Here is a 24137-nt window from a genome sequence, read left to right as displayed (position 1 = left end):
CTTTTCTCTGCACCCTGTCCAGCATTGATTGTTTGTAGATGACTTTTTGTTGATGGTCATTCTGACCATTGTGAGGTGATACCTCATTGCAGTTTTGATTTGAATATCCCTAATAATTAGTGATGTTGAGCATCTTTTCATGTGCTTTTTAACCATCTGTATGTCTTCTTTGGAGAAATGTCTATTTAGATCTTCAGCCCATTTTTTGATTGGGTCGTTTGTTTTTTTATCGTGACCTGCATGAGCTGTTTTTTTTTGTGGAAATTAATCCCTTGTCAGTTGCTTCGTTTCCAGATCATGGTTAGTATTTTTTGGCAAAAAAGTATTTTTAAAATAAGGCATGTACATTGAGATTTTTTTAGATGTAATGCTATTGCACACTTAATAGACTAAAGTATAGTGTAAACATAACTTTTACATGCACCAGGAAACCAAAAAAATCTGTGAATTGCTTTATTTCCATATTCACTTTATTGTGTTGGTCTGGAACCAAACCTGAAATGTATCTGAGATACACCCATAATAAACCATATAAATATATGGACCGGCTTCTGTCTTAAGGAAACCGCATGAGGAGAACTTCATAACTTGCTTTAAAAGGACCTTTCTGCAAACAAATGCAAACTATGTTTCATTCGCAGGTGACTGATACCAAAAACCCTACTCAAAAGTATAATGCAAAAAGGGACACCGAATGACTCATAAAACTTAACAGTCAGTCAGTAACTAGATAAGAACTGCTTTGTCAGGGACACTTTTATTGGAGCTGTGTAAGCACTGTAAACACTCAGTAATGTTTGGTGGCCACTGTGTATTATTATCTTATTGTAAAATTGTAAGATAACTTTTTCTGATGAAAGAAACCTGTAGGCATTATCTTTAATGTTGACAGACCTACTGTTCAGGGAAATTCTTTCCTGAAACTCTTTTCGGAAACCACTAGTCATTTTCTATACACCAGCAATGGGTCCAAAAGAAAACAGTATCAGACATCTTTTAGAAAACGTATCAAAAGAAAAATGTAAGTTGGAAGTGCCGATTTTCAAAATAAGTCGTTAGCCAGCTGCTACATTTTTTAATAGAAAATGACATTTATTTATTTACTACAATTTTATATATTTAAAAAAATTTTATTGGCGTATAGTTGGCCTACAGTGTTGTGTAACTTTCACGTGTACAGCAAAGTGAAAGTTTTTATACCTATATACACATATCTATATATTATGTATATCAATGTATATATAGATCCATATATAGATATTTATCCATTGTTTTTCAGATTCTTTTCCCATATAGGTTATTACAGAAAACTGAGTAGAGTTCCCTGTGCTATCCAGTAGGTCCTTATTAGTTATATGTTTTATATACCGTAGTGTGTGTATGTTAATCCCAGTCTCCTAATTTATCACTTCCCCCTGTGTTTCCCCTTTCACAACCATAAGTTTGAATTCAAGATTAGTGAGTCTGTTTCTGTTTTGTAAACAAGTTCATTTGTACCATTTTTTATTAGATTCCACATATAAGCGATATCATATTTGTCTTTCTCTGTCTGACTTACTTCACTTAGTATGATAATCTCTAGGTCCATTCATGTTGCTGCAAATGGCATTATTTTGTTCTTTTTTATGGCTGAGTAATATCCCAGTGTATATATGTACCACATCTTCTTTATCCATATTCCTCTGTTGATGGACATTTAGGTTGCTTCCATGTCTTGGCTATTGTAAATAGTGCTGCATTGAACATTGGTGTGCATGTATCTTTTCAAATTATGGTTTTCTCTGGATATATGCCCAGGAGTGGGATTCCAGCTGCTACTTTTAAAAAATAAATTTTATTGAAGTATAGTTGATTTACAATGTTGTGTTAATTTCTGCTGTACAGCAAAGTGATTCAGTTATACATATATATATTCTTTTTTTAAATATTCTTTTCCATTATGGTTTATCATAGGATATTGAATATAGTTCCCTGTGCTATACAGTAGGGCCTTATTTATCCATCCTATATATAATAGTTTGCATCTGCTAACCCGAAACTCCCAATCCATCCCTCTCCCACCCCCCTCCCCCTTGGCAACCACAAATCTGTTCTCTATGTCTGTGAGTCTGTTTCTGTTTCATAGATATGTTCATTTGTGTCACAATTTATATTCCATATATAAGTGATATCATATGGTATTTGTCTTTCCGACTTCACTTAGTATGATAATGTCTAGGTCCGTCCATATTCCTGCAAATGGCATTATTTTGTGTTTTTTAATGGCTGAGTAATATTCCATTGTATATATGTATCTCATCTTCTTTATCCATTCATCTATTGATGGACACTTAAGTTGTTTCCATGTCTTGGCTATTGTAAATAGTGCTGCTACGACCATAGGGGTGCACATGTGTTTTCCAATTATAGTTTTGTCTGGATAGATGCCCAGGAGTGAGATTGCTAGATCATAAGGCACACTAGTTTTCTTTTTTTTTTTAGGACCCTCCATACTGTTTTCCATAGTGGCTGCATCAATTTACATTGCCACCAACAGTGTAAGAGGGCTGTCTTTTCTGCACACCCCCTCCACTTGATATTTGTAGACTCTTTAATGATGGCCATTCTGACCAGTGTGAGGTGGTACCTCACTGTAGTTTTGATTTGTATTTTTCTCTAATAATTCAGCTGCTACTTGTAATCAACATTTAGCGTAATGTTCTCCAGGTCCATCCATGTTTCCTTCCTTCTAAGGATAGGATTCCTTCCTTTTTAAGGCTGAATAATATTCCATTGTATGTATATACTTTTTCTTTATCCATTCTTCTGTTGATAGAACTTGTGTTGTTTCCGTATCTTGGCTATTGTGAATAATTATGTAATGAATGTGGGAATGCAGATACCTCTTCAAGAATCTTTTAGATATATCCTGAAGTAGGATGCTGGGTCATATGGTACTTCTATTGTTTTTTTGAGGATAAGTTTCCCATAGTGTTCACCATTATCCATTCCCAACCATGTACAAGAGTTCCAGTTTTTCAACATCCTCATCAACAGTTTATTTTTTGTTTTCGTTTTTTTTCTTTTTTGGATCAGTAGCTGTGCTAACAGGTGTGAGGTGATATGTCACTGTGGTTTTGATTTGCGTTTCTGTGATCCTTACGATACTGCACATCTTTTCGTACACACCTGCTGGCTATTGGTTTGTCTTCTTTGGAGAATTATCTGTTGAAGTGAAATAAGCCACATTTACGGGACGAATACTGCATTCCACGTATCTAAAATAGTCAAACTCATAGACACAGAGAATGCAGTAATGGTTGCCATGCTCGAGGCTGGGGAAATAACGTTTCAGGTACACAGGATGAATAAGCTCTAGAGAGCCGCCATATTGGACATAGTGCCTATGTTAACAGTGTGGTGTTGTGCGCCTAGAAATTGTGGAGAGCAGATTTCATGTCACCTGCTCTCAGCACACAAACAACAAATGGACACAAAGAACCTGGGAGGTGTTGGGTATGCTGTTACCTTGATTGTGTGGATGGTATTACAGTCATTTGCATATGTCCAAACTCATCAATTGTACATGTTAAATATGTCCTGTTCTTTGTGTATCAGCCATTTCTTAATACAGCTGGATAAAGTTAACCCATTGAAAGCGTTTATAGTAGCAAAAATAGAATGAATTGGCGGGGGGAAGGGAGAGAGATAAACTAGGAATTTGAGATTAACATATACACACTACTATATATAAAATAGGTAAACAGCAAGGACCTACTGTGTAGCACAGGGAACTATATTCAATATCTTATAATAACCTATAATGGAAAAGAATATATATATATACACACACATATACGTGTGTATATATATAAAACGAAATCACTTTGTTGTACACTTGAAATTAACATTGTAAATTAACTGTACTTCAATTTAAAAAAAGTACAATATAAAAAAAAGCATGTTAAATTCAACACAAAGAGGATACCAAATAATTTATTTGAAAATCAATAGTATGACTTATTTTTTTTCATTTCTGAAAGTGATAATATGATCTCTCAAGGAAACATTGAGAAAAGCACATTAGCAAAGAAAGCTTGCCTATTTAAAAAGGCACATCTAGATAATGGGGATTTTCTTCCATTAAAAAATTGTCAATCAAAGGAGTCCTGCCGAAAAAGAACTGGGAATTTTTCATGGATTTATAGGCACCATTTGCCAACCTGATCCAATTTTTCTCTTGTTGAAACTGCTTCATTAATTTAATGTGCAAGAAATAAATATTTGATGTGCAATTAGTTGCAGATTATTATGGCCCTAATGGAAGCTTTCCAAATAAACAGCTGCTCCAGCACTTTAAATGCACGGAAAGCAAGGCACAAAATGGAAAATATAATGACACACCATATCTACAGAGGAAAACAGTTAAAATATTCAATTAGTGAGGAAGATGCCTGCTCATTGAGAAGTTTATCAAAGCATAACAACAAGAAAAGCTGCCACACATGGAGCCAGATATCCATCCACCTGAATTTTCCTGGAAATGTTTACCTGCAGATGTAGTACATTTTTGCCCAAGACGAAAATGTTATGGAAATTGATATGGCCCAATTCCACCAATTCTTCCAGATTAGCCATTTTATATATACAGATGTATATCAATGTATATTTTCTGTATTTTGATTATTCTATATTAGATTTACATTCATGGTCTAAGTGTCTATTTCTATGTCCACACGTGAATTGTAATGATTCCACTTCAGGAGGGAACGGTGTCAGCTGGAAAGTTCAGTGTTGATCGAGCTGTTTTAATTCAAGAAGGCTTTGGGGTTTCAGAGCACACGCTCAGACCCTGTGAAGGAGCTGACATTCAAGTACTTAAGCTCCCCTTGAGTTTTAAAAAACGATACCTTCCCTTCGAGACAGATCATAAGAACCGAAGTTAGTTGTCTCTCTCCCCTGCAACACTGGAAGCAGCTGAGGATAGAGACTGTGACAGAAGTCTCAGCATCTCCAAATTCTGGTAGAGCTCCTGACGGAGTAACTTAGTCACGTTCCTTGCAAGGACGCCTGAAGCTCCTTGCCTTACAGAAAGAGCAAGAGATACACGTCAAGGGGCGAGCATTCTGAGCTCCACAGAAGACTGCTGGCTAAAAGTAAATGGATGTCTCTCATTAAGAGCGGAGCGAGAGGACACATCCTCCTCTTAGGGAGCCAATGGAAAGAGCAAAGGGAGTTTCTGGAATTGGTAAGACCCTGGCTTGCGATGACAGTTGTGAGTATCCAGAGAGTCCGTGGGAACTGCTTACAATAACCAGTGTTCTGGTATTCTCTTCTAGAAAGCTGACTGGGGCAAATGTACTATTTGTTAGGGCTCTGTTCCATTCTGAGATTAAACTCTGCAGTCCACTGCGTTTTACCTTTACTCTGCTCTGAAACGCCCCTTTGGTCTAAGGGAGGTCGGATTCTGTTATTGTTTGTCTCAACTTCCCTGCCACCTCCGTAAGCCAGACACGGGCAGACCAGAAACAAAAGAAGAAAAGCGCTGCGTTAACACCATTTCGTCTGGGCGGAAATGAACTATCTTGTGATATATCGATGCAGACTGCTTTAATGATCTTCTCATGACAATAGGTCTCGTTAATATTCGCTCTCCTGGATCTGGGTGGGTCTGTCATGTGTCTAGGGCGGAAGGGATGCCATGCCGTCCCTGAAGCCTCGGTACCCAAGGTAGTGCAGCTTCTTCCTAGCCATCCACGCTTCGGAAGGCAGCCATCCTGCTTCAGGGAAGCCAGTGATCACACACTAGTGCCCGCCCAGCAGCCCGGCTGAGGTCCACGGACAGCCAGCATCATCCCCAGACATATGAGGGATCAGATGGTTGAACCCCCAGCGCTCCCCCAGAGGCAGCTGTCGCCGCAGGAACAGCCACAAGCTCTGACCACCGAGACATGCCCCCAATGGCAGGTGTGTGCAGAATAAAAACAAATGATGGGGATTCCCTGGTGGTGCAGTGGTTGAGAGTCCGCCTGCCAATGCAGGGGACACCGGTTCGATCCCTGCTCTGGGAAGATCCCACATGCCGCGGAGCAACTAAGCCCGTGCGCCATGGCTATTGAGCCTGCGCGTCTGGAGCCTGTGCTCTGCAACGGGGGAGGCCACGACAGCGAGAGGCCCGCGCACCGCGATGAAAAGTGGCCCCCCGCTCGCCGCAACTAGAGAAAGCCCTCGCACAGAAACGAAGACCAACACAGCCAAAAATAAATAAATTAATTAATTAAAAATATATATATATAAAAAATGGTGGCTGCTGGTTTCAGCCAGTACCTACTGGGATTGCTTATTAGGATGTAAAACATGACAAACACGCGAGCGCCAGAACTGAGGCCACTTATTCAATAAGTTTATTTTTAGCTTATAATGTACAAAAGCTATTCAGACGTGTGGCTTTGTGGCCACCCGTATCCCGCCCACCACAGATGACTCAGTAGGGAAAGGAGATTTAGTGTAAACATCTTTGCGTGAAACGAGAACCTAAGTCATTTCCGCTGGCCAGGAGCTTACATTATTATAGGGAAAATGGGGACAGACACCTAAATTAGTACCATAAAGTGGCACCCAGGAGTACTTTGCAGGTTATTCATTCAACACTTGTATGTTGGGACCTGCTGTGTGCCAGGAACACTGGCCTCTGTGGTATAAATCCAGCGGGAGACTTACAAGGATCCTGCTGTCAGGGATTTTATATTCTGACAGGTGTAGATAACACACTAGCAAATAAATAAAAGTGCTTCTGATAAAGAAAAGTGCAGGACACAGCAAGGTGGAGGGGCTGAGGGGAACCACGACCTTGAAGTATCGGGGAATTCTTTGATAAAGTGGCCTTGAAGCTGAGACCTGTGATGAAAGGGGTCCGGGTAAGGGCAGCACAGCAGGGATGAGTGAGAGGGAGTCTTGGAGAAACAAAGGAGGAGCGGGGAAAGGAAAATCTTCTGCAGAAGGAAAATCTCTGGGGTCCTCACAGGCCCCGGAAAGGTACTTGAATTGTATTATTGTGATTACAATACCTGGAAAAGTCTAAATGATTCACGGACACCACTTAGAAGGATGCAGTCCCTCCTCGTTAGTCGCAGGTCCCCTGTTTGCAAGTTCATCGGTGCCACTATGATCTATTTTAACCATCAAATGGACGCTCCAGGTACTTTTGGGGTCATTCACAGACGTGCTCAGCTGGGGTTGGACAGGGCAGCAGTGCCTCTGGTTGCAGCTTTCAGGCTGTCAACAAGTGTCCTTTCTGTGGACTACTTAGTGCCACGCTTTTCACATTTATGTGTCTTTTGTTGATGACGTTGCTGTTGGAAATGACCCCCAAGCCCAGTGCTTCAGTGCCGTCTGCTGTTGGGAAGAAAGACCAAGAAATGCCTTAGGGAGAAAATACATGAGTTAGATAAGCTTCTTGTAGGCATGAGTTGTAGCGCTGATGGCCCCAAGTTCCCTGTGGATGACTCAGTGATATCTATTAAATAAGGTGCCTTTAAACAGATACATACAGTTAACACAAGATTATGTATTGATCAGCTGGTGAAAATGTTGTGACCCGAGGCTCCCAGATACCTAACCCTGTACTTTCCTAGCAGCAACGGTTGCTATTCACTAATTCAGCATCTGCGATGACTTTCCGAACATAATTGCAAGAATGATGAGAATGGGCTGTATTTTCAGGAGGTCCAGTTGAGAGGCAGACATTGTGGGGTGAGCAGTGCTTGAGCTTGGTCACGTGGCAGGCTTTGGCAGTGACCTGGATGTCAGGCATAGGAAATCCAGCAACATCCCAGGGCTGTGATGCTAAGTGTAGAGTAGGAAAAGAGTCTTCCAGTGGAGAAGGGGAGTCACAGGAGGGTTTATGGAGAAGGCAGCATTTGTGAAGAATGCAGCTTTCGAGCTGCATCTTGAAACGATGGGCTAATGTATGTGAGTTTATTTATCACAGAGACACATGTATTTATGTGGTAATTGTATATCCACATGGCACAGGACAGTGCAGTGCAGAAAACTTAGGAGCACATTAAACCCATTTTTTTAGTTGAAGTATCGTTGATTTACAGTGCTGTGTTAGTGTCACAATATATACAGCAAGGCGTTTCAGTTATATTTTTTCAGATTATTTTCCATTATAGTTAATACATGATATTGAATATAGTCCCCTGTGCTATACAGTAAATCCTTGTTGCTTATCTATTTTATTTATAGTAGTTTATATCTGTTCATTCCATACTCCTAATTTATTGCTTTCCCCTTTGGTAACCATAATTTGTTTTCTATGTCTGTTCCTGTTTTGTATATAGATTCATTTGTATTATTTTTTTAGATTTGTATTTTTTTTAGTGATATCATGTAATACTTGTTTTTCTCTGTCTGACTTACTTCATTAAGTATAATATTTTCTAGGTCCATCCATGTTGCTGTAAATGGCATTATTTCATTCTTTTTTATGGCTGAGTAATATTCCATTGCATTGTTATATATGTACCTCATCTCCTTTATCCATTCATCTGTTGATGGACATATGGGTTGTTTCCATGTCTCTTGGCTATTGTAAATAGTGCTACTAGGAACATTCGGATGCATGTATCTTTTCAAGTTAGAGTTTTCTAAAACTCTTACAGTATTTATTTTTATTTTTTGGCTGCAGTGTGCGTGGCATGCGGAATCTTAGTTCCCCGACCAGGGATGGAACCTGCGCCCCTTTTAGTGGATGCACAGAGTCCTAACCACTGGACCGCCAAGGAATTCTATTACAGTATTTTTAAGGGATATGCCTTATGTATATCAGGAACCTCAACGCTTATCCACAGCATGCAAATATACTGATTCAAAATGAATCATTGATGCATTTAATAACAAAGGCCCTCAGATTTTTAAAAACTGTAGCAAAGGTAATAAACTCATCAGAAATGAACATTCTGACATAGGATAGGAGCAAAGTCAGACTGCAAAATTTGGGTGATTTATGCTTTCAGTCACTAGAGAACATCTAGATAAGAGAAACCTCTTACTTTACGAATGAATAAAAGCTTTCCTTCCCTCCCTCCTTCCTTCTCTCATAACACACAATTTTAAGTACTCATTGAACCCTTCTAGACTGCTCTAGAACCTAGGAATACTATAGGATGTACATTTTACTGAGGTGAGGGGCATAGACTTATCAAGGAAATATATACTTCACAAGGTTGTTGCTTTAAATGGAGTTAAATGTCATTAAGAAAATAAACAGGGCTTCCCTGGTGGTGCAGCGGTTGAGAGTCAGCCTGCCGATGCAGGGGACACGGGTTCGTGCCCCGGTCCGGGAAGATCCCACATGCCGCGGGGCAGCCGGGCCCATGAGCCATGGCCGCTGAGCCTGGGCGTCCGGAGCCTGTGCTCCGCAACGGGAGGGGCCGCAACACTGAGAGGCCCGCATACCGCAAAAAAAAAAAAAAAAGGAAAGAAAGAAAGAAAATAAACAGAGTTACAAACTTCAGGTTGGGAGCGGGTAGGGGGGAGCATGGACAATTTTATAGAATTTTGGTTAGAGTAGCAAACCAAGAATAATGCTGTTTATGGCTAGAAAAAAATTAATGGAAGTATCATTCTCTACTGGATGGTATATTTCTATACAATGTCTACCTCTAAAAAGGTAAGTATAATTTGTCTTTACACAATATTTAGGTCTAATTTTAACAGAGATTTTGTTTACTAGAGAATGGAGACTTAGTTGAGGCCAAGTGGTGGGAACCTTCAATGAGACCAGGCAGCACCTCTGGATGTCAGGGGGTAATCTGCATCACCCACTACCTGCCTCAGTGGTTCCCAGTAGAGCGTCCTCAGGCCGTATGCATCAGAATCACGTGGGGACCTTAACAAGCACCTGGAGTGGTTATTTGGCACCTTAGAGTTTGCGAATCACAGACTGGCTGGGTGGACATTCCAAATTTCTGGCATAAGGTCAAGGGGCAGATGTTTGCTTCCGGATATAACACATATATTCTGTCTTTGTGAAAATGAGACACATTGGAACTCATCACCTCCATCAGGAACTCTCAGACTCCCAGGTTCTTGTCTTTCCAGGAGAACTCTGAGATGTGAATGCCACACGATGGGGCCAGAAGTTGTCGCCAAGCTTAAGCTCTGCTGGTGCAGGAAAAGGCTCTTAACTTCCTAGGGTCTGAGTTTGTACATTGGAGGAGAGGATGGAAGGCATGGTAAATGCAAACCACATTCCCGCTCTCCCAACCCCACTGAAGTCATGAAGCGAGACTTTGAGGGTCGGATACATACGTCACATGTTGATGTTGCATTCCCGTGAAAGAAAAGGACTGGAAGTGATTGCGTCCCTACTGTGTGCCAAGACCTCTTAAAATACCATCTCAAGTTAAAGTAAATGGATGAATTGCTCACCAAGACAGTTTAGGAATAGCATTGCTCTCTACAGTCTATAGGGAGAAGTAACTTGCTGAGCAGAATAGAAATGAAAACCCAAATCTTCTGTCACAATTTCAGGTTAACTCCATGTAAGACCAGACACTATAAAACTCTTAGAGGAAAGCATAGGAAAACACCCTTTGACATAAATCACAGCAAGGTCTTTTATGACCCATCTCCTAGAGTAATGAAAATAGAAACAAAAATAAGCAAATGAGACCTAATTAAACTTAAAAGCTTTTGCACAGCACAGGAAACCATAAACAAGACGGAAAGACAACCCACAGAATGGGAGAAAATATTTGCAAATGAAGCAATGGACAAAGGATTAATATCCATAATATATATAAACAGTTCATGCAGCTCAATAACGAAAAAACAAACAACCCAATCCAAAAATGGGCAGAAGACCTAAATAGACATTTCACCAAAGAAGACATACAGATGGCCAAGAGGCACAGGAAAAGATGCTCAACATCACTGATTATTAGAGAAATGCATATCAGAACTACAATGAGGTATCACCTCACACTGGCCAGGATGGCCATCATTAAAAAGCCTACAAATAACAAATGCTGGAGAGGGTGTGGAGAAAAGGGAACCCTCCTACACTGTTGGTGGGAATGTAAATTGATACAGCCACTGTGGAGAACAGTATGGAGGTTCCTTTAAAAACTAAAAACAGAACTACCATAGGATCCAGCAATCCCACTACTAGGCATTCACCCTGAGAAAACCATAATTCAAAAAGACACATGCACCCCAGTTTTCATTGCAGCACTATTTACAATATCCAGGACGTGGAAACAACCTAAATGTCCATTGACAGATGAATGGATAAAGAAGATGTGGTACATATATATATAATGCAATATTACTCAGCCATAAAAAGAAATGAAATCGGGTCTTTTGTAGAGATGTGGATGGACCTAGAGTCTCATACAGAGTGAAGTAAGTCAGAAAGAGAAAAACAAATATCGTATATTAACACGTATATGTGGAATCTAGAAAATGGTACAGATGAACCTATTTGCAGGGCAGGAATAGAAACGCAGACGTAGAGAACAGACTTGTGGACATGGGATAGGGGAAGAGGAGGGTGGGACAAATTGGGAGATTAGGTTTGACATAAATATACTACCACGTGTAAAATATCTAGCTAGTGGGCACCTGCTGTATAGCACAGGGAGCTCAGCTCAGTGCTCTGTGATGACCTAGATGGGTGGGATGCGGGGGGGTCCAAGAGGGAGGGGATATCTGTATACGTGGAGCTGATTCACTTTGTTGTACAGCAGAAACTACCACAACATTGTAAACCAAGTATACTCCAATTTTAAAAAATAAAGGCATTATTTAATTATTTTAAATTCCTTTTTTCTTTTTAAATTAAGAGCATTTCATGTGCTTCACATAGGCATCAACCAGGAAAGACTTGACTTTGACTTTCCTTAAATAATCTACCACCCTTCCTTGTACTGTGTAGTAACATGTTCTAATATCATAGCATGGCTGTGTTCTAAAAATGCATGGCTTATATGGCGGCTTACTAGTAGGAGTAGCCTTAAACGTGAGTTACAGATACTTGCCTCAAGAGTTTATCTGTTTTATTACTGATGACCATAAAACTGGAAGACAGCTTTTTGCCTCATCACATTTCAAGTATAGTGTTTGATGAAAACATTTTTTAACCTCCACGTGGAAACATAAGCAACACACAAAAATGCATGCGAATAAACCTTTCTGTTTTGGCAATCTAGGGTTTCTTTGTTACAGATTCACATTAAAGATCGCAAGCCCAAGATAAATCATGGTACTTAATACTATGCTGTCTGATGTGCCTGTCAGTAACAAAGCATTGTTGTAACTCCCTCTATTGACTTATGTCCTTTGCTTATTGTTAAAACATTTGTCCTGTGTCCTGGAGTAAGGAATCTGGTCATATTTTTATTTATTCACTTGAATACATTTTGAGAATTAGCATACTTAGTATACCTATATTGAATATTTACCAACTTGTAATAAAACCATATTTAAATTTATTAAATGCACTGTTCTACATACAGTATATGATTTAATGATTCAGGTGCCTCCATGTGTGTATATGTACATACGTATGTAAACATGTGGGTATGTATATGCATACATGTAGGACATGTGTAACTTTAAACATCATATATATGTATGATACGATAAAAAAATTAAAGTTTATGCTCCACCATAAAGCTATGACCAGTATTTGTATGGAATCTAATGGATTAAATTCATTTATACTGTATTCATAATTCACTTAAACACTTGCCATTTAAATCAATAAATAGTACACTGCAGTCACAGAATTTTAAAGTTTTCCGTGATTTTAAACTTTAATTCCCTTATTACACAGCATACTTCCAGTGGAGAATGTGTTATACTCCTGTGGTTAACCGTAGAGTTTCTAAAATCCAATAAAACTTAGTATAATAATATCTTACAAACAAAAGAATTAATTTCTATTAACTATTTATTTGTATAGTCCGTGGCTCATCGTAAACCAAGCAAAAGCATGATACCCTGGAGCAGAGACACATAATAGACCTGTCGTAACATGACGCGTATTCTTACCTGCCTTTCCCTCTGGACGAGTACAGTGGGCGAATTAATGAAATTGGCTTTTTTTTTAAACCGTCATTTTATTTACTTATTTTTGGCTGTGTTGGGTCTTCGTTTCTGTACGAGGGCTTTCTCTAGTTGTGGCGAGCGGGGGCCACTCTTCATCGCGGTGCGCGGGCCTCTCACCATCGTGGCCTCTCTTGTTGCGGAGCACAGGCTCCAGACGCGCAGGCTCAGTAGTTGCAGCTCACGGGCTTAGTTGCTCCGCGGCATGTGGGATCCTCCCAGACCAGGGCTCAAACCCGTGTCCCCTGCATTAGCAGGCAGATTCTCAACCACTGCACCACCAGGGAAGCCCTGAAATTGGCTTTTATTACTGATTCATTGCATTTAAAATGAAGAAGCAACTCTGGATGTTCAAGAATTCAAATTGAAAGGAGACTGGGAATTCTAAAGTCAGTTATGGAGGTGAAGTGAAGACACAACTGAGAATGGCTCCTGATGGTAGTGATTTTCAAGCAGGCAAAGGGGTGGGTGCCTGCACTGAGGGAATAAAGCATAAAAGCCTTCACCTGATGTGTTTGCTGTGAAGTCCAGGATGGCTGTGGGAAACCCAGGTTGACTGCTAAATGCCCCCAGGGGCATCCAACAAACTAGGATAGGAGTCTAGGCCCTTACAGAACCGGGGCGCCTGTGGGAAGTGCTGCAGTTTGTCTAGTGCTTTCGTGTGAAGACAGGGAATCCACGTGTTTGAAGGCTCCCTGGCGAGGCCATCCCGCTGACAGACTCTCCTTGTGATGGACAAGGTGCCGGTTATTTCAGCTTCCTTCCCCCTGCCCGGATTTAGCTTTACCTGGGATATTTCTCAGTGAGGGAGAGCAATGCTGCACGAACGTGCAGTTGATTTCTATTGAAAATGTTGTTTTGTGTGCAGCGGGGGCCGTGGGGGGCTTTAAACAGGGGTGGTGAGTAGTTACTCCGGTCTGTGCGTCCTCCAGGTTTACTGTACCTTCTGAACGCAGTGTTCTCACCCGCTGAACGGCAATTGCTGGGAGGGCAGGTCCTGGGTCTGCTTCTGAAACGTAGTGCAGGATCTGGTGTAAGAGGTCCGGGATGAATATTTTTTTTGATAAGTGAATGAGAGTAAATATACTGAGTGGTGGGATGGATGCCTTGCTGCATGGATAGATGGGTGGGCGGTTCATGGTGTGTATAGGAGGGAGGAGAATGAGAAAAACGTGCTTATAATATTCCTTTGATGTTATTTTAAAATATGTATAAAACAGGGTGGTCCCTGTAAAGAAATGCTGGATCGCACACAGCCTCTGGTGTCAAGTCTTGTGCCCCATGATCCCTTGAATACCTAGCTGATCAAGAACCTTCTACCGTGTGTTTAGAACATCAAGACAAGCCGTAGAGGATTTAGCATCTATCACTCTCATGTGGCTTGAGGGCTAGCAAACCCCTCCCAGCCTCCTGAGTAGCAATCTCTCTCTCTCTCTTCTTGTTTGAAAGGTATCTACTTTACATTTAGGCAAGAATCGGCTTGGTGAAAATGCAAATGATATTAAATCAATTTTAAAATTTGTTTTGCTTTGGTTTTGCTACCTGACAGTGCATCTAGCTAAACACTGAATTTGACCCAAAACCACCAGAAAATCCTAAGAGCTTAGCAGGAGGGGGGATCCCTGAGGCACTGGAACTTTCTGAGAGCTTCATAGAAACAGATGATTGGGCAACACTAGGAAGACAGGTCCTCTATCATTTTGCCTAAGTCAGAGTCCTAAAAGTTAATTAAATCTTAAACGAAGGCACATGCATGGGTACAACAGTGAGCTTCCCAGGCCGGCATCTTCAAGGGGGTCTTCAGTTAGAGAGGTAAAGGGAAAACCCATCAGATGAGACTGGAGAAGTGTTTAGGAGGAGGAAAGATGATTCTGTAAAGCTTTGCATAAGGACATTTCTATCATGGTTCCTGAAGTTATGCTGTGTGGGCTCCGGTGGCCACGTCAATGACGTGGAGCATGAGGTATGAGCCATTTCCATTTGGATTTTTTTCAACATATCTAAAAAGGACAAGGAAGTATTGCTGTGCTGATGGAACCAGGAACTTGTTCCGAAGATGAGGATGAGAATGTCCTCATTATGTTCTGCCTTCAGAGAGAGGGGAAGTTTGGGGGCGAATATCATTAATCCTCCGGCAGCAATAGAGAAGAGCAATTTGAATAAGGAAGGGCAGCCTCAGAGGAAGGAAAGAAAACTCTCTTGCAATCGAGTGCAGTTGTCAAGAATGAGTCACCCAGCCAACTCTGCGTGGAGAGCCTCTCTGAAGGGATAAAAAACAGAGGAGGACACTCAAAAATTGTTCTGTCATTCTCCTCCCTCCCTGCCAAACTGCTTCCCTAAATACCAGATAGAGAAAGCTCTGGAACAGTGGCAATATCGAAATCTATTGTTGCAGGGGAAACGCTGTTCCTGGTGAGGCAGAAACGTCTGGAGACTGAGGAAGAATAAAAGGTCAAAGGGCCCCACATGTGACTGTGGATGCTTGGGAGGAACCTGTAAACTCTTTCTGGAGTCAACAGAGTTTCTTGGGGTATCGCCGATGCACTTCCTGGATCTTCAAGTGTGTGTTAACTGAGAGACAGGTTGATATTCTCTGCCTGTCTTTTCTAAGAGAATGTAGTAGAGAGATCCCTGTTTCAGTAGAGGTTTTGGGAACTTTGCAAATGAATCAGTGTACATATCATCTGTCTCTCATAAAAGCCCACATAATAAAACATTCCTAGAATTTTAGTTTGGGGGTTGGCAGGGGGTGCAGGGGAAGGAAGGTTTCTGCAAATAAATGTGTATGTCTTCTCCTATGAACAAAAGAAAATATAAGACTGATGAATCTCTCTTTGGCTTGTTGTTCAACAAATGTTGACCTAAATTCACAATCCAAGCTTCTTAGGTGACTGAATCTACGTTCCTAGGAGCACCAAATTCTGCAGGGGTTCCTGATGGATTGCATCCTGACTAATTCTTTATGTTTTCATTTTGTGCTTTGTATTCACCTGGGAGTTGACTCATAATAGTGTCAGCAGATACCAACATCAAATGAATGAACAGGATTGCCTTTTATTGAGCCTGTTTATGCCTCATCTCCCAGAGAGTCTCTGGTTTCTTGGTGTGTCCAGAGTCTTTTTCTCGGTTACTTTGAGGACACAATTCAGAGACATACAGCAGCCTACCTGTCAAACCCATCTTTGGGCCTCCCACATGGACCCTATTTCATTCCTAAGATGATGCACCAAAAGGGGTGACAAGGACATAATACACTATCACATGGATCAATGACACATTACACCTATGAAGGAAAATGACACAAAGTAAAAACAAATACGTGCAAAAGTTATATTCAGAACCACTTGGGATGAGGGAAATTGATCATTAAGATGGCCTCACTTGGACAGTCTCAGGGACCTCTGGGACAACATTAAATGCACCAACATTCGAATTATAGGCGTCCCAGAAGAAGAGAAAAAGAAAGGGACTGATAAAATATTTGAAGAGATTATAGTAGTAAATTTCCCTAACATGGGAAAGGAAATAATCAAGTCCAGGAAGCACAGAGAGTCCCATACAGGATAAATCCAAGGACAAACACGCCAAGACACATATTAATGAAACTATCAAAAATTAAATACAAAGAAAAAATATTGAAAGCAGCAAGGTAAAAGCATCAAATAACATACAAGGGTATCCCCATAAGGTTAACAGCTGATCTTTCAGCAGAAACTCTGCAAGCCAGAAGGGAGTGGCAGGACATATTTAAAGTGATGAAAGGGAAAAATCTACAACCAAGATTACTCTACCCAGCAAGGATCTCATTCAGATTCGACGGAGAAATTAAAACCTTTACAAACAAGCAAAAGCTAAGAGAATTCAGCACCACCAAACCAGCTTTACAACAAATGCTAAAGGAACTTCTCTAGGCAGGAAACACAAGAGAAGGAAAAGAACTACAATAACAAACCCAAAGCAATTAAGAAAATGGTAATAGGAACATACGTATCGATAATTACCTTAAATATAAATGGATTAAATACTCCCACCAAAAGACATAGACTGGCTGAATGGATACAAAAACAAACCTGTATATATGCTGTCTACAAGAGACCCACTTCAGACCTAGGGACACATGCAGACTGAAAGTGAGGGGATGGAAAAAGATATTCCATGCAAATGGAAATCAAAAGAAAGCTGGCGTAGCAATTCTCATCTCAGACAAAATGGCTTTAATATAAAGACTATTACAAGAGACAAAGAACGACACTACATAATGATCAAGGGATCAATCCAAGAAGGAGATGCAACAATTATAAATATTTATGCACCCAACATAAGAGTACCTCAATATACAAGGCAAATGCTAACAGGTGTAAAAGGGGAAATCGACAGTAACACAATAATAGTAGGGGAATTTAACACCCCACTTTCACCAATGGACAGTTCAACCAAAATGAAACTAAATAAGGAAACACAAACTTTAAATGACACATTAAACAAGATGGACTTGATATTCATAGGCCATTCCATCCAAAACCAACAGAATACACTTTCTTCTCAAGTGCTCATGGAACATTCTCCAGGATAGATCATATCTTGGGTCACAAATCAAGCCTTGGTAAATTTAAGAAGATTGAAATAATATCAAGTATCTTTTCCAACCACAACGCTATGAGACTAGATATCATTTACAGGAAAAACTGTAAAAAATACAAACACATGGAGGCTAAACAATACACTACTAAATAACCAAGAGATCACTGAAGAAATCAGAGAATCAAAACATACCTAGAAACAAATGACAATGAAAACACGACGACCCAAAACCTATGGGATGCAGCAAAAGCAGTTCTAAGAGGGAAGTTTATAGCAATACAATCCTACCTCAAGGAACAAGAAACATCTCAAACAACCTAACCTTACCCCTAAAGCAGTTAGAGAAAGAAGAACAAAAATCCCCCAAAGTTAGCAGAAGGAAAGAAATCATAAACATCAGATCAGAAATAAATGAAAAAGAAATGAAAGAAACAATAGCAGAGATCAATAAAACTAAAAGCTGTTTCTTTGAGAAAATAAACAAAATTGGGAAACCATTAGCCAGACTCATTAAGAAAAAAAGGGAGAAGACTCAAATCAACAGAATTAGAAATTGAAAAGGAGAAGTAACAACTGACACTGCAGAAATACAAAGGATCATGAGAGATTACTACAAGCAACTCTATGCCAATAAAGTGGAAAACCTGCAAGAAATGGACGAATTCTTAGAAAAGCACAACCTTCTGAGACTGAACCAGGAAGAAATTGAATATATAAACAGACCAATCACAAGCACTGAAATTGAAACTCTGATTAAAAATCTTGCAACAAACCAAAGCCCAGGACCAGATGGCTTCATAGGCGAATTCTATCAAACATTTAGAGAAGAGCTAACACCTATCCTTCTCACACTCTTCCAAAATATAGCAGAGGGAGGAACACTCCCAAACTCATTCTGAGAGCCACCATCACCCTGACACCAAAACCAGACAAAGATGCCACAAAAAAAAAAAAACAAACTGCAGGCCAATATCACTGATGAACATAGATGCAAAAATCCTCAACAAAATACTAGCAAACAGAACCCAGTAGCACATTAAAAGGATCATACACCATGATCAAGTGGGGTTTTTTCCGCAGGAATGCAAGGATTCTTCAATATACGCAAATCAATCAATGTGATACACCATATTAACAAACTGAAGGATAAAAACCATATGATCATCTCAATAGATGCAGAAAAAGTTTTTGACAAAATTTAACACCTATTTATGATAAAAACTTTCCAGGAAGTAGGCATAGAGGGAACTTACCTCAACATAATAAAGGCCATATATGACAAACCCACAGCCAATATCGTTTTCAATGGTGAAAAACTGAAACCATTTCCACTAAGATCAGGAACAAGACAAGGTTGCCCACTCTCACCACTATTATTCAGCATGGTTTTGGTAGTTTTAGCCACAGTAATCAAAGAAGATAAAGAAATAAAAGGAATCCAAATCGGAAAGGAAGAAGTAAAACTGTCACTGTTTGCAGATGACATGATATTACACATAGAGAATCCTAAAGATGCTACCAGAAAACTACTAGAGCTAATCTATGAATTTTGTAAAGTAGCAGCATAAAAAATTAATGCATAGAGATCTCTTGCATTCCTATACACTAATGATGAAAAATCTGAAAGAGAAATTAAGGAAACACTCCATTGCAACAAAAAGAATAAAATACCTAGGAATAAACCCACCTAAGGAGACAAAAGACCTGTATGCAGAAAACTATTTGACACTGATGAAAGAAATTAAATACGATACAAACAGATGGAGAGATATACCATGTTCTTGGATTGGAAGAATCAACATTCTGAAAATGACTATACTACCCAAAGCAATCGACAGATTCAATGCAATCCCTATCAAACTACCAATGGCGGGCTTCCCTGGTGGCGCAGTGTTTGGGAGTCTGCCTGCTGATGCAGGGGATGCAGGTTCGTGTCCCAGTCTGGGAGGATCCCACATACTGTGGAGTGGCTGGGCCCGTGAGCCGTGGCCGCTGAGCCTGCGCGTCCGGAGCCTGTGCTCCGTGATGGGAGAGGCCACAACAGTGAGAGGCCCACGTAACATCAAAAACAAGAAAAAAAAAAAAAAAAAACTACCAGTGGCATTTTTCACAGTACTAGAACAAAAAATTTCTCAATTTGTATGGAAACACAGAAGACCCTCAAGAGCCAAAGCAATCTTGGGAAAGAAAAATGGAGCTGGAAGAATCAGGCTCCCTGAATTCAGACTGTACTACAAAGCTACAGTAATCAAGACAGTATGGTACTGGCACAAAACCAGAAATATAGATCAATGGAACAGGATAGAATGCCCAAAGATAAACCCATGCACATATGGTCACCTTATTTTTGATAATGGAGGCAAGAATATACAATGGAGAAAAGACAGCCTCTTCAGTAAGTGGTGCTGGGAGAACTAGACAGCTACATGTAAAAGAATGAAATTAGAACACTCCCTAACACCATACACAAAAATAAACTCTAAATGGATGAAAGACCTAAATGTAAGGCCAGACACTATCAAACTCTTAGAGGAAAACATAGGCAGAACACTCTATGACATAAATGACAGCAAGATCCTTTTTGACCCACCTCCTAGAGAAATGGAAATAAAAAGAAAAATAAACAAATGGGACCTAGTGAAACTTAAAAGCTTTTGCACAGCAAAGGAAACCATAAACAAGACAAAAAGACAATCCTTAGAATGGGAGAAAATATTTGCAAATGAAGCAACTGACAAAGGAATAATCTCCAAAATAAACAAGCAGCTTATACAGGTCAATATCAAAAAAAAAAAAATAAACAACCTAATCCAAAAATGGGCCGAAGACCTAAATAGGCATTTCTCCAAAGAAGATATACAGACTGCCAACAAACACATGAGAGGATGCTCAACACCAGTAATCATTAGAGAAATGCAAATCAAAACTATAGTCACCTCACACCAGTCAGAATGGCCATCATCAAAAGGTATACAAACAGTAAATGCTGCAGAGGGTGTGGAGAAAAGAAAACTCTCCTACACTGTTGGTGGGAATGTAAATTGGTATAGCCACTATGGAGACCAGTATCAAGGTTCCTTGAAAAACTAAAGATAGAGCTCCCATATGACCCAGCAATCCCACTACTGGACATATACCCTGAAATAACCATAATTTAAAATGCATCATGTTCCACAATGTTCATTGCAGCACTATTTACAATATCCAGGACAGGGAAGCAACCTGTGTCCATTGACAGATAATTGGATAAAGAAGATGTGGCACATATATATAATGGAATAGTACTCAGCCATAAAAAGAAATGAAATTGAGTTATTTGTAGTGAGGTGGATGGAGCTAGAGTTTGTCATACAGAGTGAAGTAAGTCAGAAACAGAAATACCGTATGCTAACACATATATATGGAATTTAAGAAAAAAATGTCATGAAGAGTTTAGGGGCAAGACGGGAATAAAGACACAGACCTACTAGAGAATGGACTTGAGGATATGGGGAGGGGGAAGGGTAAGCTGTGACAAAGTGAGAGAGTGGCATTGACATATATACACTATCAAATGTAAAATGGACAGCTAGTGCTAAGCAGCCGCATGGCACAGGGAGATCAGCTCGGTGCTTTGTGACCATCTAGAGGGGTGGGATAGGGAGGGTGGGAGGGAGATGCAAGAGGGAAGGGATGTGGGGATATATGTATACATATAGCTGATTTACTTTGTTATACAGTAGAAACTAACACAACAATGTAAAGCAATTTTTCTCCAATAAAGATGTTAAAAAAAAAAAAAAGACAGTCTCACTTAATGAACTGGAAGGACAGATGTTCCTAAACTATTCACAGATTAACTCAGAAATAGATTGCAGCCAACAGACCTGCCAGGTCACACCCTCTGCATTTCTCATCCCCGCCCCCCCCCCCCCACCTTTTTTTTGGTTGAAGTATAGTTGATTTACAATGTTGTATTAATTTCTGCTGTACAGCAAAGTGATTCAGTTCTTTGGCAGGAACAAGTCGGTTCTCTATGTCTGTGAGTCTGTTTCTGTTTTGTAGATAAATTCATTTGTGTCATTTTTTAGATTCCACATATAAGTGATATCATATGGTGTTTGTCTTTCTCTGTCTGACTTACCTTCTTTAGTATGAGCATCTATAGATCTATCCATGTTGCTGCAAATGGCATTATTTCATTCTTTTTTATGGCTGAGTACTATTCCATTGTCTATATGTACCACATCTTCTTTATCCATTCCTCTGTCAATGGACATTTAGGTTGTATCCTTGTCTTGGCTATTGACAATAGTGCTGTGAACATAGGGGTACATGTATCTTTTTGAATTATAGTTTTGTCTGGATATATGCCCAGGAGTGGGACTGCTGGATCATATGGTAGTTCTGTTTTTAGTTTGTTGAGGAACTTCTGTACAGTTTTCCATAGTGTCTGCACCAATGTACATTCCCACCCACAGTGCAGGAGGGTTCTCTTTTCTCCACACCCTCTCCAGCATTTATTATTTGCAGACTTTTTGATGATGCCCGTTCTGACCGGCGTGAGGTTGTACCTCATTGTAGTTTTGATTTGCATTTCTCTAATAATTAGGAATGTTGAGCATCTTTTCATGTGCCTACTGGCCATCTGTATGTCTTCTTTGGAGAAATGTGTATTTAGGTCTTCTGCCCAGTTTTCTATTGGGTTGTTTGGTTTTTTGTTGTTGAGTTAGATGAGCTGTTTGTGTATCTTGGAAATTAAGCCGTCATCAGTTGCCCCCGACTTCTAAACATGCCTTGCCGTTTCCCCATGCACCAAATCTTCCTCTTAATCATAGACAAGTCTGGTCCTGATTGTCACCATCTATACTGGGTTGAGGTGATGAGAACTCTTAAAGGTTTTTTTTTTTTTCCTCAGAGTAAATACTGCTTTACAAATGATCGTGCATATGTGTTGATGACACGTATTTGGACTTGACCTACCTAGTCTACCTCATTTGGGCATCAGTCAGTCATACTCATTATTTAATCTTGGCCATGATGACAATGATACTATTAATATATTGTGGCCTTTTGGATATCCTCTTCCATGTCACAAAGCCAAGTACTTCTTCTACATCCACACGTCTGGGACTCTGGCTGAAGCGCAGACAGGGTCAAAGTCACCCCACAGAAGGATCTTCAACACCGTGTTGTTATATGTGAGAAAATGAAAAGCAAAGGGTCCAAGTACCCATGGTACCTGCATAAAATGGATATTATGCAGCTGCTAAGAATCGTGTTTTCAGTGCATGTAAGTTCATGGGTAAGGGTTCAAAAATAGAATATTAATCGAAAAATACAGGCTATAATGCTATCTCTATAGAATCAATTAAATTTTGGAAGATATGTATGTACATATCTAGAAGACCTATGTCTTTGAGACCCCTATATACACTCCTTCATGTACATCCCCATCCACATCTGACAGAGACAGAAACAGAGAGAGACGGAAGAGGGAGGAAGGTGGAGAGAAGGAGGGAAGGAAAAACATTCAGAATCTTGAGAGATATTAATAAGTATGGTAAAGACATCATAGGCTACTTTTACTTTCTTCTTTGCCTTTCAGGATTTCTAAAATACAGTTAAGTATGATCTGACTTGTGATTTTGTAAAATCAACCATGTATGACAATGCTGAAACTGCACAGTTTCTGCAAAGCATGACATAGGAATCAAAACCTGCCGAGGAAAAAGAAGTACTGCCTCAAGTACGAGAGAGTCAGTGTTTTCTGACTGATGTGACACTGGGGATCAGACGTGAGATTCTGCCCTTGCTCTCAGTAATGGAGGGCAGGACACTGCATGCTCATCTAAGAGTCAAGATTAGGGACTAAGGCTTCCTTTTAACACGTCCCAGGGCCCAGCATGGCCCCTGTCTCCCCAGCAAGCTCCCGTTAATTAGCCAGGAGGCACAGAAAGGTCACAACAGAACTTAGCCCTGGAATGATACCAGCCACCGTCCATGTAGACGGGACATCTGGTAGATTCAGAAGCCAGTGAACGCTGCTGTTAACCTGACTGTTCTGCACACTGTTGACTTGGTGTCCTGCTATGTCTCCCCCAGAAGTGCCTCTCGCCCTGATCATCAGGGAGAATAGCGACGTGTGCTTTGGACATGCATCAGGAAAGTACCAGTCGTTAAATCTGTGCTTGAATCCTCACCCAAGGTACTCTGCTCTTACACAACTAGTGCTAATCTGTACAGTTTTCCTATTCCAAGGTGTTGTTTTAGGAGGGAACTTAGGTGATCTTGACTAAACTTCAGCAGATGCATAATTGCCAGGCAGGTGTCGTTTCAGCCTCTCTGTGATGTCTGACGTCAGGCTGAGTTGCCATCTGGCATTCATTTGAGATGGTCACCTGGGAAACCTAAATTAACGACATGGCAGAGATCAGGTAATGGGGTACCATCATTTGTCAGGCAGGCACTCTGGATTTGAA

At 40.2% G+C, this 24137-nt stretch overlaps 1 protein-coding gene and 1 long non-coding RNA gene across 6 annotated transcripts in view; one reads left to right on the top strand and one right to left on the bottom strand.

The window, feature by feature from the left end:
• Positions 1-24137, top strand: part of LOC137216946 (uncharacterized) — a 187752-nt gene that overhangs the window by 140977 nt on the left and 22638 nt on the right. The gene's annotated exons all lie outside the window — the stretch shown is intronic.
• Positions 6369-24137, bottom strand: part of LOC137216945 (patatin-like phospholipase domain-containing protein 4) — a 109320-nt gene continuing 91551 nt past the window's right edge. Inside the window, exon 7 of one of the 5 annotated variants that reach the window (XM_067723074.1) lies at positions 6369-7374. In XM_067723074.1, the coding sequence (XP_067579175.1) occupies positions 7306-7374 (69 nt within the window). In that variant the 3' untranslated portion in view covers positions 6369-7305. Of the gene's footprint in view, positions 7375-12824; positions 14124-24137 lie in introns of those variants that run through there. The other 4 variants (XM_067723075.1, XM_067723071.1, XM_067723072.1 and 1 more) reach the window with 4 other exon arrangements.

Source organism: Pseudorca crassidens, chromosome X (genome assembly GCF_039906515.1).
Source record: "Pseudorca crassidens isolate mPseCra1 chromosome X, mPseCra1.hap1, whole genome shotgun sequence".
Lineage (NCBI taxonomy): Eukaryota > Metazoa > Chordata > Mammalia > Artiodactyla > Delphinidae > Pseudorca > Pseudorca crassidens.
Note: the sequence above shows the minus strand (reverse complement) of the source record. Positions and strands in the feature narration are given on the sequence as shown.